Source organism: Poecilia formosa, unplaced genomic scaffold (genome assembly GCF_000485575.1).
Source record: "Poecilia formosa unplaced genomic scaffold, Poecilia_formosa-5.1.2 Scaffold32, whole genome shotgun sequence".
Classification (NCBI taxonomy): Eukaryota; Metazoa; Chordata; class Actinopteri; order Cyprinodontiformes; family Poeciliidae; genus Poecilia; species Poecilia formosa.
In genome coordinates, this window is record NW_006799971.1 from 2,812,772 (window position 1) to 2,827,656 (window position 14,885).

Consider the following 14,885-nt stretch of genomic DNA (forward strand, 5'->3'; position numbering starts at 1 on the left):
CATTCTGCTGATGCTCTTCTTAGGCTGCAGATATCACTATTTTACTTATAAAAGATGTTTATTGGCATTCCCAAATAATAAAGTCTGATATCTACAATGAATGTTTCAAAATGTTTGGGTATCTTCCTATGAAACAGAAAGGTATGATCAAACCGAAAGTTATGACTCTTATGAAGAATTTATTTTATGCTGATTTAATGGAACTTCAATGGAAAGAAAAACTGATCTTATCTAAGAAGTGATTTTTTTTCGTGATGTGTTGAAGAATAATTTTAATTTTTCACTCTTTCGTCTGTATTACCAGTTGACTTAAGATAAGCAAATGTTTGAGAAATTTATATTGCAGAATATTTGCTTGTCTTTCACAACTTCGTGATATGTTCATTGCAATAATGACCATATGACAAATATTAAACATTTTAAATTTGCAACTGCCGTGTTGTTGTTGTTACTGCAGCTGGCAACCCAAAAAGACAACAAACTAGTCATTTACATTTTGTCTGTCTCCTTTATTTTGCGTTTTAATTTATGCATGTGTCTTTTTTTTAATTTTTTGTCAATCCCCAGTATGTTTTTTTAAAGACATTATGTTGCCTATTTCTGTCATTATCTTACATGTTTGTATTGCTGCACATGTGTGTGATTCCACATCAGATTAAAGGTCAAAACAAAGATTTTTTTTCTTTTTTTTTTGCTGCACAAATATTTGACACCAATTTCGTTTGATTTGGTTAATGGGGGAGGGAGGGTTGGACCTGCTGACGTTTAAACTTCCACGAATATCTTCAAAGCAAAAGCAGCAGCAAAAACAAACAAAAAAACAACATTTTTGCAGCACACGTTTAGCTAATAAGTTGAAAGTTGACTGACACCAATTTTGATTGATTTGAAGAAGCTGCAGTGGGAGGAGGGGGGGGGGCTGGTTGAACTTTCGTGACCTCTGGAAATATTTATGAAAATCTTTAAAATCATAGGGACACAAAAATGTTGCTGTACAAACCAGGACAAACGGAGCACAAACGTTTCACACCAATTTTGTTGGTGGGGTCCTTTGGACTCTTTACAAGTAACAGAATTTTAAGTGAGGTTATCCAACATTATTGCCATCACTTTGACCTTTTTAGAGTTGTTTAAACTCGTTTGACTCCTTATTTATTTATTTATTTATTTATTTACTTACTTACTAGTCTCACAGATCCAATACGACGTGGAGGGGTGGTTCCGTTCCACGTCAACGTCCTAGGTAATCCACGTGACCTAATGTAGCACAACGAAACACAAGGTATAGACAAATCGTGTCAATAGAAATTTTGACACTGTTAATAACGTTTTGACTGAAGAGCTGCCATAAATCATGTTTATCCCCTCACTAGCCTGCGGGACATATTTATTCCAGCTGTAGAACAAATAATTTGTTGTTCTTCAGTTTGTGACGGCTCTGTCCGAACCCTCCGTAATATTGCAAACCAGGAAGTTGCAGCTTCCCAACGTCTGCGACAAGCTAGCTGGTAGTTTACGCAATGAAAGAACTTCTACATTGGAAAACATAAAGGACGGTGTTGTTATTTAACAACGAAATAGGTCATTCGCGTGGGTGAGCATCGTTTACAATTTCATTGTAACGATTCGAGACCGGAAGGACTGCTAGCAAGCTTGTTGTCTAGCCATCTGGCAGAATTGTCGACAGCTAACAGTTAACGTTAGCAGGTGTTGTGATGGCTGTGCCGCACATACAGTTCTCCTTTGCAGCAATTTTACTCTTAGTTCTGCTGTCGGGGTGTAACGCGAGGATACACAAGCTCAGTCTAAAGGTAAGTGTGTAACACTATTTTGGTTTAGAGTATCGTCAGCGTTAGCCCGGGTAGCTTATGCTAACATCACGAACATTGACGTTGCTTCACTAAACCCACAGCGTGTTGATTACATTCAATGGCATAAAAGATGTCAATGCCATTGGTGTCACACTGTTGTACTTATGCCAAATATGGATGTGTTTGTAAAGGAGATTATGCAGTAGCAAGCTTCGGCTGTGGCTATTTCATGGTTTCTAGAAAACCTGAACTTTTTTAGGCTCAAAATTTAAAATGGTCAAACCAAAACTAACTCACTGTAATTATGAATGTATTAAATTACAATTTTTGATCTTTAAAATCTTTATGTTTGTGGAAAAAGAACACGGTTAAACAAGTAAAAGCGGCGCTTGCTTGTCATTTAGACAACGTTTAGATCTGGTCAAATGTGACAGTGGGCATGTTGGTGTCATGCAAATTGTTCTGCGTCAAAACAAACAATTTTAGCTGAAAAATCACATAAAGTAAGCCAATATCATGTGTGTAGATTATAAATTGAGACAGTCTCTCAATTTCCACAAAAATGTGGGACAACCCCCCCCCAAAAAACTGCCAAACATTTCTTAAATATATAATTTTTAGGTATTTCTATAAAGTATTCCACAAATTAGCTAAAATAAACATTTTACCGATTAAAAATGTTGATTTTTTTAGCTAATGGATTTGCTACCTTCCCTTTACTCATCTCAAAATCTGCTTTGACTGAAACCTTCAAATTTGTTTCTCATTCATTCTGAGCCAATTAGCTTGTCGGTCTCACAACAAGCTAATTGGTCTCAATACTTTAACTGTATTTATGGTTAAAGTATTTGTGATCAAAAATCTTAAACTTGTTTTTTTCAGAATGAAACACGGTTTGCCATTGACCTCAACAATTTTGGTTTCTTCGCAAATGGAACTCTAAATGTGAGTCTGTCCTCCCTGTGGCTCAGTGACATTGTGAACTACAGCATCTACCCAGTAAGTCTGTTTGTTTTCATTTCCTTTCAGGTAAATGTAAAGAAAAAGAAAAGTTGGAGGAAGCAGTAGTAATATTATTCTGCCCATATTAGTTTTGCAGTAGGAACTCTAGTATGTTCTTTTAGATCATGGTCGAGAAATGATAATAATGAGGTAATTCATACAGTTTTCTTTTTTTATTGGATACATTTTGTCTTCATTTATAAGATTGGTGTAATTTACTCACTGCTCGGTTTTGAAATGCTTGATTACACAGTGCTGACAAAAGGAAACCTCTGTTCTTTTGTGTGACTCGATCTACGTTTTTGTAATTTATTTAAGAGACTTTGTTTGCTGCAGGCCATTGTAGATACAAAGGGAGCACATTTCTGACAAAAATCTCAGAGATTTTTAGATTAATCTCAGAAATTTGTTAGAAAAAACTTGGAAGTTTGAGTTTGAAAAATCAGAAATTTTCTAGGAAAAAACTCAAACATTTTTAGATTAATCTCAGAAATTTTCTAGAGAAAATGAGTTTCAGAAGTTGAAAATGTTTGAGAAAACGATGCTCATCTGAAATGGGCTTCTTCGCAATATCTCTCAAATAAAGAAATGATTTCTATCATTAAGCTGCACACAGTAATTGCTTTTTACTATATTTTTGAATTTACTGATATTTATCGATGCCCACGTGGAACAAACAGCAGAGAACAGTAAAACTAAGATTTCCAATAATATAATAATGATAGTAATATTTTTTTTATATTAATTGAAAGTTATCGAGACAAAAATAAATGAGAATTCTCCTACGAAATTTTTCATGATAAACGATACAATACATGCCCACCTGGCCTGTCACAATAAGCAATAAATCAGTGAATCACATTATAAATTAAAACAATCACAATTACTTCCATTTGAATGATTTATCGTTTTTCTCTTTTCTCTCTTTCTACCAAAAACTGTCTTCAGTTTGGTGCTTTGGTGTACACTAGCTCCTTTTTTTTGAAGGACAATTTTGCTTACAGAGACTTAATGGTTAATTTTTTGTTGTTTCTGTTTTATTTATTTTGGATATTTAAAATATCTTCCAGTTCCAGTATTAAATGTTGGTTGGAATTTAAAAGTTTACTGATCTTTGAGAATGTGTTCTTGTGTTATTATTCTACTAACATTATGTTACAGGAAAATGGTCTCAAAACGACAATGTGTTATCATTTATCGCAATAACTTCTGGGATAATTTATCATCCAGAAAAATGTATCATGATAGGCCTAACCACCACTAATCATATGTTTTCTCTGTCTATTGATGAAAATCAATGCCAATAATATCAAAACTGATTCAGGTCCTCATTGTTGTCTGCTTTAGGTTGGCTTCAGCCTGTCCAGGTCTCGAGTTAATGGGGTGTTGTCGTACACAGTGAGTACCAACCTTCATAGTTAAACATCGGATTTTCTACAGCTCTCGATCAGTTGGGGACATCTATTCTGTATAGTAAAACATATCCTTGATAATATATCATCTACTCAACGTCATTCATTTCTAATTTTTTTTTACCAGAGAAGGTTAGAGTCTTGTTGTGTTCTCCGTAGGCGGAGGAGACCGAGGTGTGCCCGCTCACGGTGACGAAGACCACCAATGATGAACCTCTTATTCTTTTTCTCATTGACAGCAAGAATCTGGGGTGTGTGTTGTTTTTAGATCATAAGTTTTTAATGTGTCACAGCTTTGTGCGAAGGTTAAGTGTTTGACTTCTGTCCGTCTAGAGTCAATGTGAGTGCCATGGGCGTTCAGGATAACTTCCTGATTGCCAAAGCCAAGTTGGATAAACCTAAAGGTTTGTGTTGCTGATTCTAACACTTCCTCACATAACTGCTGCAGAGTGAATGACGCCACTGTTTTAAAGTGACTAATGTTAATCTTGATGCGTTTCTGTGCCTCCATTTCTGTTCAGAAAAAAAGGTTACAAAGAGGGCTAATGGCAATGGAGAACCAAACGATGCAAATGAGAAGCCATTAAACACAAACCCAAAACAAGATGATGGGAAAGGGAAAGAAGAACCAGCAGAAAACAAAAATCCAAACCCTGCTGGGGAAGCTAAGAAAGTTGAGGAAGCTAAGAAAGTGGAAGAAACTACATTTCTGGTGAGATTGTTTTATTTTTCTTGTGGCTAAATATTTGTGCAGTTTGTTCTTTCAATCAGCGTCTTAACTGGAATTTTTTTTGCAGCTGAACAGTTCAGTCAAGCCGATTTTAGCCCTGGACAAAACGAATGGCTTGTACAACTTCAGCGTAAGTGCCCTTTTCTCTTCATTTAGAAAACATTTGGGAGCATTTGGTTGGTTTGCTCGTTGATGTATGTTACAGGATTGGACATCTATGTGAATTATTGTTACATGCGCCATTGCTATGCGTTGAATCAGGAATATCGCTGGTCGGGAAAATGACACGATCACACAAAAAAGTCTAAAAAAGGGTTTCACTTTTAGTTGTCGTCAAATGCAATCAGATTATAGTCAAGAAAACGTTACATCCAATAGAGAAAAATAAACCGACTGAAGAATATAACGCTAAAGAATATAAAGATATCTATGGAGCACCAGGAGTAAATAAATTAAACTTTTTTTTCGCACTCCTAGACACTTAAAGTACGCAAAAAAATTATTTAAGGGCTAAAAAAATATATTTTGCAAGTCATTATAAACCCTGTAACTCTAAAATAAGGCAACTGACCTGTCACCCACTCTCTGACAGGTCATTAATAGAGCAGGTGTTTAAATTAGCTAATCAGCCACCGTTGAGTTCAGACAACCAATTATTAATAATCGCAAAATAAACATCAAGCCAGAAAACATGATACTGTAACAGACTGAATGTTCTGCTTTGTCGTTTTTACGTTCTTTTTATGGGGGGAAATGTTATGGGCATCTTTGGTTCCTGATGCCCATGACTGTAATCTCTGCTCTGTCGGCTGGCAGAGCTTTTGTCTTATCGGTTGCTATGGCAATGGGTCAGTGTGTGATTGCCTCATTTATCCGTAGAATGTGGCGATATTGATGACGATCGTCAAATAGGATGAAACATTTCATAAACTATAGAAGCAATGGTTAGTTGAACTTGAACATGCTATGCCTTCTACAGGCGCAATTATGTAAAATTAAATTATTGACCAATATAAAAGAGAGATCCCTTAGTCCTCTCTCAGAAAGCAAAATATTTATAGATTTAAATCCAGAAAGAATACATAGTTTATGTGTCAGAAGATCTGCAATTTTCTCATTTTTAATAAGTCATTTTATAGAAATCGGGTAGGAATTAAGGGCGCCATTGTTGTAACAGCTTCCTGCTCATCCTGCATTGGAACAGTATGGTTTTGTGGACGTGACTCGATGCGTAGCAATGGTGCCTGAAGGAGCGCGTCACTAGCTGCAGCGGCTGATGGGCGCCGTCCAATCCAGTGATGCGTATCAATGGTTGTGCCGTCTGGTTTAACGCGTCTCCTCCTCTGCAGTTCCTTCTGGTCGTTGGCCCAAAGGATCAGGGTCTCTACAGCCTGAAGTTCCACTATTGTCAGAACAGGGTGCCTGGAGTCAAGAAGCCTTATGCCTTGACGGTGAGTCAACGAGCGTTGGCAATGCTCTGCCATTCCTCAGGCGTCTGCCAGGTGTTCATTTAACGTTCCCAACCCCCACAGGTGGACGTGGTAGAAAAGAACCCAGGAGAGAGCTACCTGTCTGCGGCCGAAATCCCCTTGTCTCGTCTTTACATCTGTATGGCCGGAGTCTTCTTCACTGCTGCTATGGTGTGGGTCTACATGCTCATGAAGCACAGGTACATCCCATGAATTACACTCAAATTGTGATTTCTTTTATGTCCCAGACGTTTTGTCATCTCAAGGTGAACACAAAAAATGTAATAGAACTTCGATTGTTTGTGAACACATCAGCCGCTTTTCATGTGACGCTTTCAAGCCAAGCCTAAGGTGCATTCTTGCCCCTCAATGGGGGTCACGTAATGACTGAGGGGCAGCGATGCAGGGGTTGAAGATATGTTGCTGTCGTTCCAATTGGTGGCCATGGTGTCAAAATATTGAGTTGTGTAAAGTGGAGGCAGCATGAGCAGCACTTTTCTGAGCATCCTCTAAAAGTCCTACATTTATATATCTAAAATTGAGGCCTTAAAATGTTTTAAATTAATTTTTTAAAAAGTAAGTTGGCCTTAAAATGTCTTAAATTTTGTCTTAATGGGAATATTTAATCTTGTATATTCTACGTATTGTCTTTTTCCTCTGGACGTTTCTATCAGACCACAATTTGAGTCGCACTCAGACATCTTCATTATGTTCGGTGACTTAATGAACCTTTCAGGCTACCATTAACTCACTGCTGACATAGCCAGCTGCTGATGCTGGAAGTTCACCGACATGGCGGATCGGTCCAGAGAAGAGCTTCGACGACCCACCAGGATATATTTAGCTTGTGAAGCGGCCGAAATGGAAAAGCCGAAGGATTTTTATACGCAAACATCCCAGCTCTTCTCCACAGTGTTGAAAAGATTGGCTGATTGTACAAAGTGGGCGAACATCCTAAAGATGCATATTTAATACAAATTTAAATAGTTCGGTAAAGCTCCCATAGCTCCTTGTTTACAGCAGCATTAAACATGTCGGACGACACAAGCGAACGTCACTCAGCAGAACTGCCAATGAATAGATTTGTTTGTTCGGATCCCTGATTATTATAGTGCTGGGAAAACCTGCTTTCCAAACACTGAATCAAAAGTTCAAGCTTCATCATATCACATCTGTCTGGTTTCCTGTTTTGCTACATGTGCTAATCCTCCTTTTTATCTAACTGGGAACTGATTCTCCTTATTTTTGTTATTTGCTCTGATTAGGACAATGAAAACATTCACATTGTTATTGATTAGGTTCTTTTTATATTTCTTAATGTCTCTATTAAAGACAACCGTTCTTTTGTCTTAGAGTATCTAAAGCAAACAGGGGGGTATTGTTCTTGGCATCTTTATTGAGTTTAAGACTTTAGTGTCATGCTAACCACACAGGCCACAAAGTTTGCCAGATGGCTAACTAGCATAAACCCACGATTGTCAGGTTGTTGACCTTCTGGAGGGTTTGCAACTGTAGGACACAGGAGATTCCCACACCCAAACCAAACAAGCACTGAGTCTTTTGAACTGTAAAAGGCCGATAAGGATTAAGGAGCAACTCATCTCCGCAGCCATCTTTATTTATTGCATCCCACATCCTGTTGAGACATGAGCCGAGTTCACACTTCAGATCTTGAACCACATTATCTTTGGTGAGTGAAAGCAGCAGCATTTTATCCACATGTGTAAAAGTAATTGATACCAACAACACTTTTGGATAAGATGTTCAGAAACAAAAAAAAAACAAAAAAACCCACTGCAGATAAAACAGAAAAAAGAATCATCAACTATGGTAACATTTTATTCCATAGGGTCAGAGAAAAGCATAAACTGCCTTTCTATAACTTGAATATGAAGATTTTTCCTCCTCTGCTTCTTTACAGATACAGTGTGTTTAAGATCCACTGGCTGATGGCTGCACTGGCATTCACCAAGTCCACATCTTTAGTTTTCCACAGTGTAGGTCACAGTGCCAGTAATTCTCTTCATGTTCTCAGCAACAGCTTGAGGCATTTTCTGTTTTATCACAACAGACAAGGTAGTTTGTGTGTTCATGGCTTCTGTTTTCACAGATCAACTACCACTTTATCAACATCGAGGGTCATCCTATCGAAGGCTGGGCTGTCATGTACTATATCACACACCTGTAAGTTATTTATGCTGGATTTTTTTTTATTAGGGATGCTGATATACATATTCTCTACCATGACAATAATGGACCACACCACTGAAACGGCCTCTCTGCTGAAGTTGAACACTATGTGGTGTACTATCTCTCTCACATGGCCAAACAAATACCGGAAATATAGTTAGGAAAATACTGTATATTCTGGAATATAAGTCACAAATTTTTTTATTTTATTATTTTTTTTTTTTTTTTACAGCTTTGCTGGCTCTGCAACTTACAGTACAAATAGACTTGCATATGTTTTTTTCCTCTTCATGACACATTTTTTTTACTTATGCTGCTTACACTCCAAAGCAACTTATAGTCTGGAAAATATGGTAAAAGTTCGTTATTGCATCGGCACACTTTTAATTATCGGGGCAATATCAGAATGTCAAAAAATGGCGAAAATTGTCCGATACCAATGTTGATCCATTCATCCAATTCATTTCTAGTTTGGATCCTATTTGTTTTGAGCATTCTGTATTAATACTCCTGTATCTGTCAGGCTGAAGGGGGCGCTCCTGTTCATCACTCTGGCACTGATTGGGACGGGCTGGGCTTTCGTTAAATACATCCTCTCTGACAAAGAGAAGAAGATCTTCATGATAGTCATCCCTCTGCAGGTAGTGTGTGTGTGTGTGTGTGTGTGTGTGCGCGCGCGTATACGTGTATGTGTTTGTTTGTGATGCCTTGTGGGGCCATTTTCCTGACACATATGATGTTGTGGGGACCAACTGCTCCTTGTGGGGACCCAAGCCTGATCCCCACAAGGGGACACGCTGTTTTTGGGTCAGGGGTCAGATGTAGAACTAAGGTGTGAATTGAGTTTTGGTTAGGGTTAGGTATGTATGGGTTAGGGTTACGTTTAGGCTGTAGAAATGAATGGAAGTCAATGGAATGTCCCCACAAAGATAGCCACGCAAACGTGCGTGTGTGTTTTCCTGCCAGGTGCTGGCGAATGTTGCCTACATCATCATCGAGTCGACAGAGGAAGGCTCCAGTGAGTACTATCTGTGGAAGGAGATCCTCTTTCTGGTGGACCTCATCTGCTGCGGAGCCATCCTGTTCCCCGTTGTCTGGTCAGTGTGATGTGTTGCCTGAAGAGGCCATGTGAACTGTAGATCTAGGGTTTCACTAATTTAACACAAAAACTAAACTGACGTAGCCTTTAGCATGTTATCCGTTAGCATTGTTAACCTCAACTGGAGTGTCGTTCGGCATTATAGAAACCTGAATAACCAACCAACTTACCTTTGTGAAAACATATCCTTTTAAACTGCTTTATTTTGTGCTTCCTCTTAATTCAATTCTCAACACTGAGAATATCTAACTTTGAGTTTGTTACCATTAGTAGAAGCTGTTACTGTTAGCATCCTGTTAGCTCTTGGGTAAATACTGTCAATGATCAGAAAATGATCAAATTTTTTGAGTTTTCTGACTGATGGATCACTCATCAGGGTAATAATGTGGAAAAACTGTTTCTCATTTTGACAGTAATGTGTTCTACATTTTTAAATTACCAAAATACCTATAATTAACAGACTGATAGATTTGTAGAAGCTTTACATAACTGATAGTAATTAAAATATACCCTATTAATACAGTTTGTAATGGAACAGAAGTTTTTGATTTTAGGAACCATGTGACTGCAGAAACTGTTTTAGTGAAATAATGTGTTTGGTAAAACGTGGAATTGAAATCAAGAAGCTAAGAAAATATAATTTTTTATAATTTTGATTTATAAAAAATATATGAAACTTTGAAGAAAACAGAAATGGACTATATTTGTTTACATCCAAGTTTTCCGTTTCAATTTATCTGACTTTGTGTAGTTAAGAGTTTTTGATGAATAAATTCAGCTTATTTGTAAATAAGCTAGCAGAGTTCTGCACAGAGAACAATCGTCTCAGGACCTGAAAGTTGTGGGTTCAATTCCAGCTTCCTCCTGGGGGTCGGAGGTTAACCTCTAATTACACATCAGTGTATGAATGTGTGGCCGGTCAGCTGTGACTTTAGTGTAAAAACCTTACATTTTCACCTATTTAGCGTAGTGTTAATTTGACCTGACAAGACTTATAAGTATCTATAGATTCACGTATTTTCTCATCTTTCTGTATCGGCAGGTCCATCCGTCACTTACAGGAGGCTTCCAGCACAGACGGGAAAGGTAGACCGGTTTCTCCCTGAGTTAAGTGAACGCATCACCATCTTTGTCCTGTTTGCTCTAAACTTGGGTTTTGTTTCTTCCAGCTGCCATGAACCTGGAGAAGCTCAAGCTGTTCAGGCATTACTACGTTATGGTGAGAGAGACGCCTCGGCAAACTGTCCAGAGCTCAGTTTGTCCTAGAAAATATTTTTTTTCCTGGCAGCTGTAAAACTAGATTAACCAGAGAAAAATAGTTAGTTTTGATGAATGTGCTATTTTTCAATTTTATTAAAAAAAAAAATAAATAAAAAAGACACCTGTTCGTCTTTGAACAGAACACTTTCATCAAATTACAACATTTCCCAGTAACAGTTGCCAGGATTTTAAAGGAAACGCCACACCATTAATCCTGTTTCAACAGTCTGATTTCTGCCTCCAATTGAATCTGTTCGTTTATTGTAGATCGTGTGCTACATCTACTTCACGAGGATCATAGCCATTTTGCTGAAGATCACAATGCCCTTCCAGTGGCAGTGGTGTTATGAGGTAAGACTCAAATCCAGGAGCTCCACAGCAGACTCAAACATTATTTAATAAAATTTTTATCATTTAATTTCTGTTTGGGAATAATCGAGTATTTTCTTCAGCCTGCTGCTCTGTAGGCTGACATTTCTGGGCTTAATTAACTGTTTTATCGTTCTCTATTTATATTCAACTTTTCAGAGAAACTGAATTTGGGGTTGTCTTCAGTAAAAAACAAACTAAGGCTGAAACGATTAATCGGATTGTGATTAATCAGTTATTCACATAATTGTCAAATTTAGCAATTGATTAACTGGATATACAGACTAAAAAAAAGTCAATCTGCTGAAAGAACCTAACATATTCAGAGTAGTAATTAAGCTAAAATTGTACAGTATAATGTAAATGTGTTTTGCATTTAGGATATAAAAACATCTGTAAATATGTTGTACCCAGAACTCCTCTTTATCTGGTTCAAATTCACTAAATAATTCTGTTACTGCATTTAAGCAACAAAATGTTTTTTTTTTATTTTAAAAGTAATTCATTTGCATCTTGTAGCGCATTTCAAATATTGTGTAAAGAAATCCCTCAGTGGTTAAATTAAAAATTTGATTAATTGATTAATCGTCAAAAATAATTGACTACTAAATTAGTTGTTAGTTGCAGCCCTAAAATAAACACTAAAAAAGTGTAAAAATCTTTACTGAGATGATTTGAGTTTACTGAGGTCTCCCTGTAAAACACACACCTTCCTCTGGTCCTCAGTTTCTGGTGGAAGTGTCCACTCTGATCTTCTTCGTGCTGACCGGCTACAAGTTCCGACCGGCGTCCAACAACCCGTACCTGCAGCTGCCCCTGGATGAAGAGGATGTGGAGATGGATGAAGTGTGAGTGTCTCAGAGTAGGAGCTGCACCGATCCAGTACTAATATCTGTATTGGCCCCGATATTGGAAAAAAAAATTCTATATCGGGTATCAATGACAATGTGCCCGGTCCATTAGGACTGTTATAATTTTATTATTATTAAATAAATAATAAAATGAAAATAAAAATGTAATTAGAATTTCTAATTTAATTTTCTAAACCATTTGAAAAAAAAGTTTGTTGCAGTTTATTTTTTACATGTTTGATCAAGCCTGTGAAGCTACTGGTTTATTTAATGGTGCTGTTCTGGTGCAGAGTTATCAAATAAATTAGTAGTTCAGCACATTTATGACTGTTAAAAAAACTAAAGTTTAAGTAGTGCTGTCAATTGATTAAAATTCAAATCTGGTTAATCACACTTTAGTGCTGTGATTAGTCACGAATAATCGTCATGGTTGACTTTGTAGCCTGAAATGTAAAAATGCACGTTTTCCTAAAAATGTTAAAGAAAGTCTCTTATTGTCTCAAACAAACAAGTTTAGCGGTTCAATAGAAGTTTGTTCAGCCTGGTTTTCCTGGTTCAGCTGACACTAACCCTCAGATATCGGTATCGGAAGTCAAAAAAGAGGATCAGTGCACTCCTAGTTTTATTCATTTGTTTTGCATTTAAAATGATCCCAGTCTGACATGAAGGATTCTTCTCCATGTTATTTAAGTTTTGGTTTTGTCTGTGTGTGCAGAGTGACAGAGTCGGGCGTTCTGGAGGGAATCTCCAAAGTTAAGAAGACGTCTAACGGACGCGAGCGCCAGAAAGAGCCCGCTCTGTGAGCAGGAGGCTGCGTGGTAGGGAGGGACCAGCCTCAGGTCGGGGTGGGGGCTCATATGGACCAAGACCTCCTCTCCCCCCCACTTCCACTGACAGCTCTCTGTTCAAAACTCTTCAAGTGGTTGCAAAGCTCATGCCCACTGTCTGGCTATGCAAAACATAAAAAACAAACAAAAAACAAAGATGGCTAACATGATGGAGGTTGTCCATTTTCTTTGGGGGTGCTCCACCCAAAACCTGAAGAGCTCCACGAGGGTTTTTTTTTTTTTTTTTTTTTTCTGAATGGGTGGGGAAATGGAACAGAGCTCTGAAATTCTTTTTTTTTTCTTCTCTGTTTCTCTTCAAAGCTTATTATAAATATTAATATTATTATTTTAAACAAAGACTTGGGTGTGTTCATGCCGGCTATTTAAAAACGGTACTCCTGCATTCTGCAGACAGCATCTTTTTTTTCTTTCTTTTTTTTCTGTAAAATGGGAACCAACTTAATGTGACACAAATCTAGATTTTCTTCCTTTGGATGCAATAGCCCATTCTCAGGTGAAAAGAAAAAAAAAAGAAGAAAAAATCGATGTTATCATAGAGGAAACAGCACTTCGTTTCCCACCAATCACCCTGCACCGTTCATGTTTTGCTCATTGATTTTTAGGTTGGAATAATCAACAGCAGGATGCTTTTTTTATTTAATTTGTTTGGTTTCAGTACGTTGCTGTTTTTTGCATATTGAAATGTTTTCCAGTATCATTGTGAGTGTCGGAGGATGAGGCGTTTCCTCCCAGTGTGTCATTTTGGAGTGCTGCTGTAATTTAGTGCTTTAGTGGTTGACAATAACCTGCTTATTCCACCATATTGACTTGAGGACCTTTAATTAAAGTGACAGTACGTTTAAATCAGGCATCAGGCTCTAAAGTGACCAGAGCTGTGGCCAGCTGAGTCCACTTTACCCACTTTTGGTTTTTAACCATTTCTTGCTCTTGATGTGAAGATTTTGATTAATTCCAGTTGACTTAAGCAGCCGGACAGGGTAGAAGATCATTCATTAAAAGGTGATTTGTAAATATGACTGTTCATACAAGAAGAGACAGATTACACTTTATGAACTGCACAGTGTTTCAGGATGGTTCAGTTTCAGTGAGATTTTTGAATCTTTTTTTTTTTATTCCTTGAAATGGACCCCAATCACATGAAAAGTGCGACTGAAATTTAACCAGTCATTCCTGGTTCACTCCTGGATCTGCAGTGTTTCCACACAGGCAGCCCGTCTCCATCTGCCAGGAGTCCACAGGTAAACAGTCTGTACACATTTACAGGAGTCGGATAAAGAAGTTTTTTTTTTTTTTTTAATTGTTACAGAAGGTTAATGGATTTAAGAATTGCCACAATAAAGTTGGAGTTTTTTGAAAGCTCTGGTTGCTGCTGTGGGTGAACAGTGACTTTATAACAGTGTTATAAAGTCACTGTTATAAACTGACTTTATAACAGTGTTTGGTTATAAAGTCAACAATTTGAATAAAAAGCTCTGGAGTTGAAAATGTTTGACAAGGTGCACACACTATAAATGTGCACAAACTGAGTCGGTATTCCAATAGTGTCGAAAAAATACAATTTCACAAACTTAGAAAACGTGTTTTCAAACTGGTCATTTTCATAATTCCAATTTGTGAAGTATTTTAGGTTAATGGAAATGCAACTGGCTCAATTAAGGTTAGCCTCATTTCCTTCCTTTCCCCCCATACAATCATCTAAAATGTTTCATGAATTGTCAAAGTTTGGCAAGGTGCCAAAATTTTAGTTTCTTAAAATTTTTGACTTAAAAGAATTGAAGCTTGAGAAGTTTAAATTTGCTTTTTTTTTCTTTTTTTCTCAATTTTGTTTTTCAGAAAAAAATTTG

At 37.3% G+C, this 14,885-nt stretch overlaps 1 protein-coding gene across 1 annotated transcript; it reads left to right on the forward strand.

Annotated features, from left to right (window-relative positions):
• The first annotated feature begins 1,203 nt into the window (after window positions 1-1,203).
• On the forward strand, window positions 1,204-14,397 carry gpr108 (G protein-coupled receptor 108). Its single transcript, XM_007549718.2, has 18 exons — window positions 1,204-1,811; window positions 2,694-2,810; window positions 4,161-4,211; window positions 4,385-4,476; window positions 4,559-4,629; window positions 4,747-4,937; window positions 5,023-5,085; window positions 6,305-6,406; window positions 6,488-6,624; window positions 8,346-8,421; window positions 8,535-8,608; window positions 9,138-9,255; window positions 9,581-9,711; window positions 10,756-10,799; window positions 10,883-10,932; window positions 11,241-11,324; window positions 12,069-12,190; window positions 12,909-14,397. Exons 1-18 carry the CDS (start codon window positions 1,716-1,718, stop codon window positions 12,994-12,996), a joined length of 1,707 nt encoding a protein of 568 aa, XP_007549780.1. The 5' UTR covers window positions 1,204-1,715; the 3' UTR covers window positions 12,997-14,397.
• Window positions 14,398-14,885: the final 488 nt, after the last annotated feature.

Coding starts and splice junctions, on each gene's coding strand:
- gpr108 (XM_007549718.2), top strand. CDS start 1,716: ATGGCTGTGCCGCACATACAGTTCTCCTTTGCAGCAATTTTACTCTTA. Junction 5,086..6,304: donor ATGGCTTGTACAACTTCAGC/GTAAGTGCCCTT, acceptor CCTCCTCTGCAG/TTCCTTCTGGTCGTTGGCCC. Junction 8,422..8,534: donor CATCTTTAGTTTTCCACAGT/GTAGGTCACAGT, acceptor CTGTTTTCACAG/ATCAACTACCACTTTATCAA.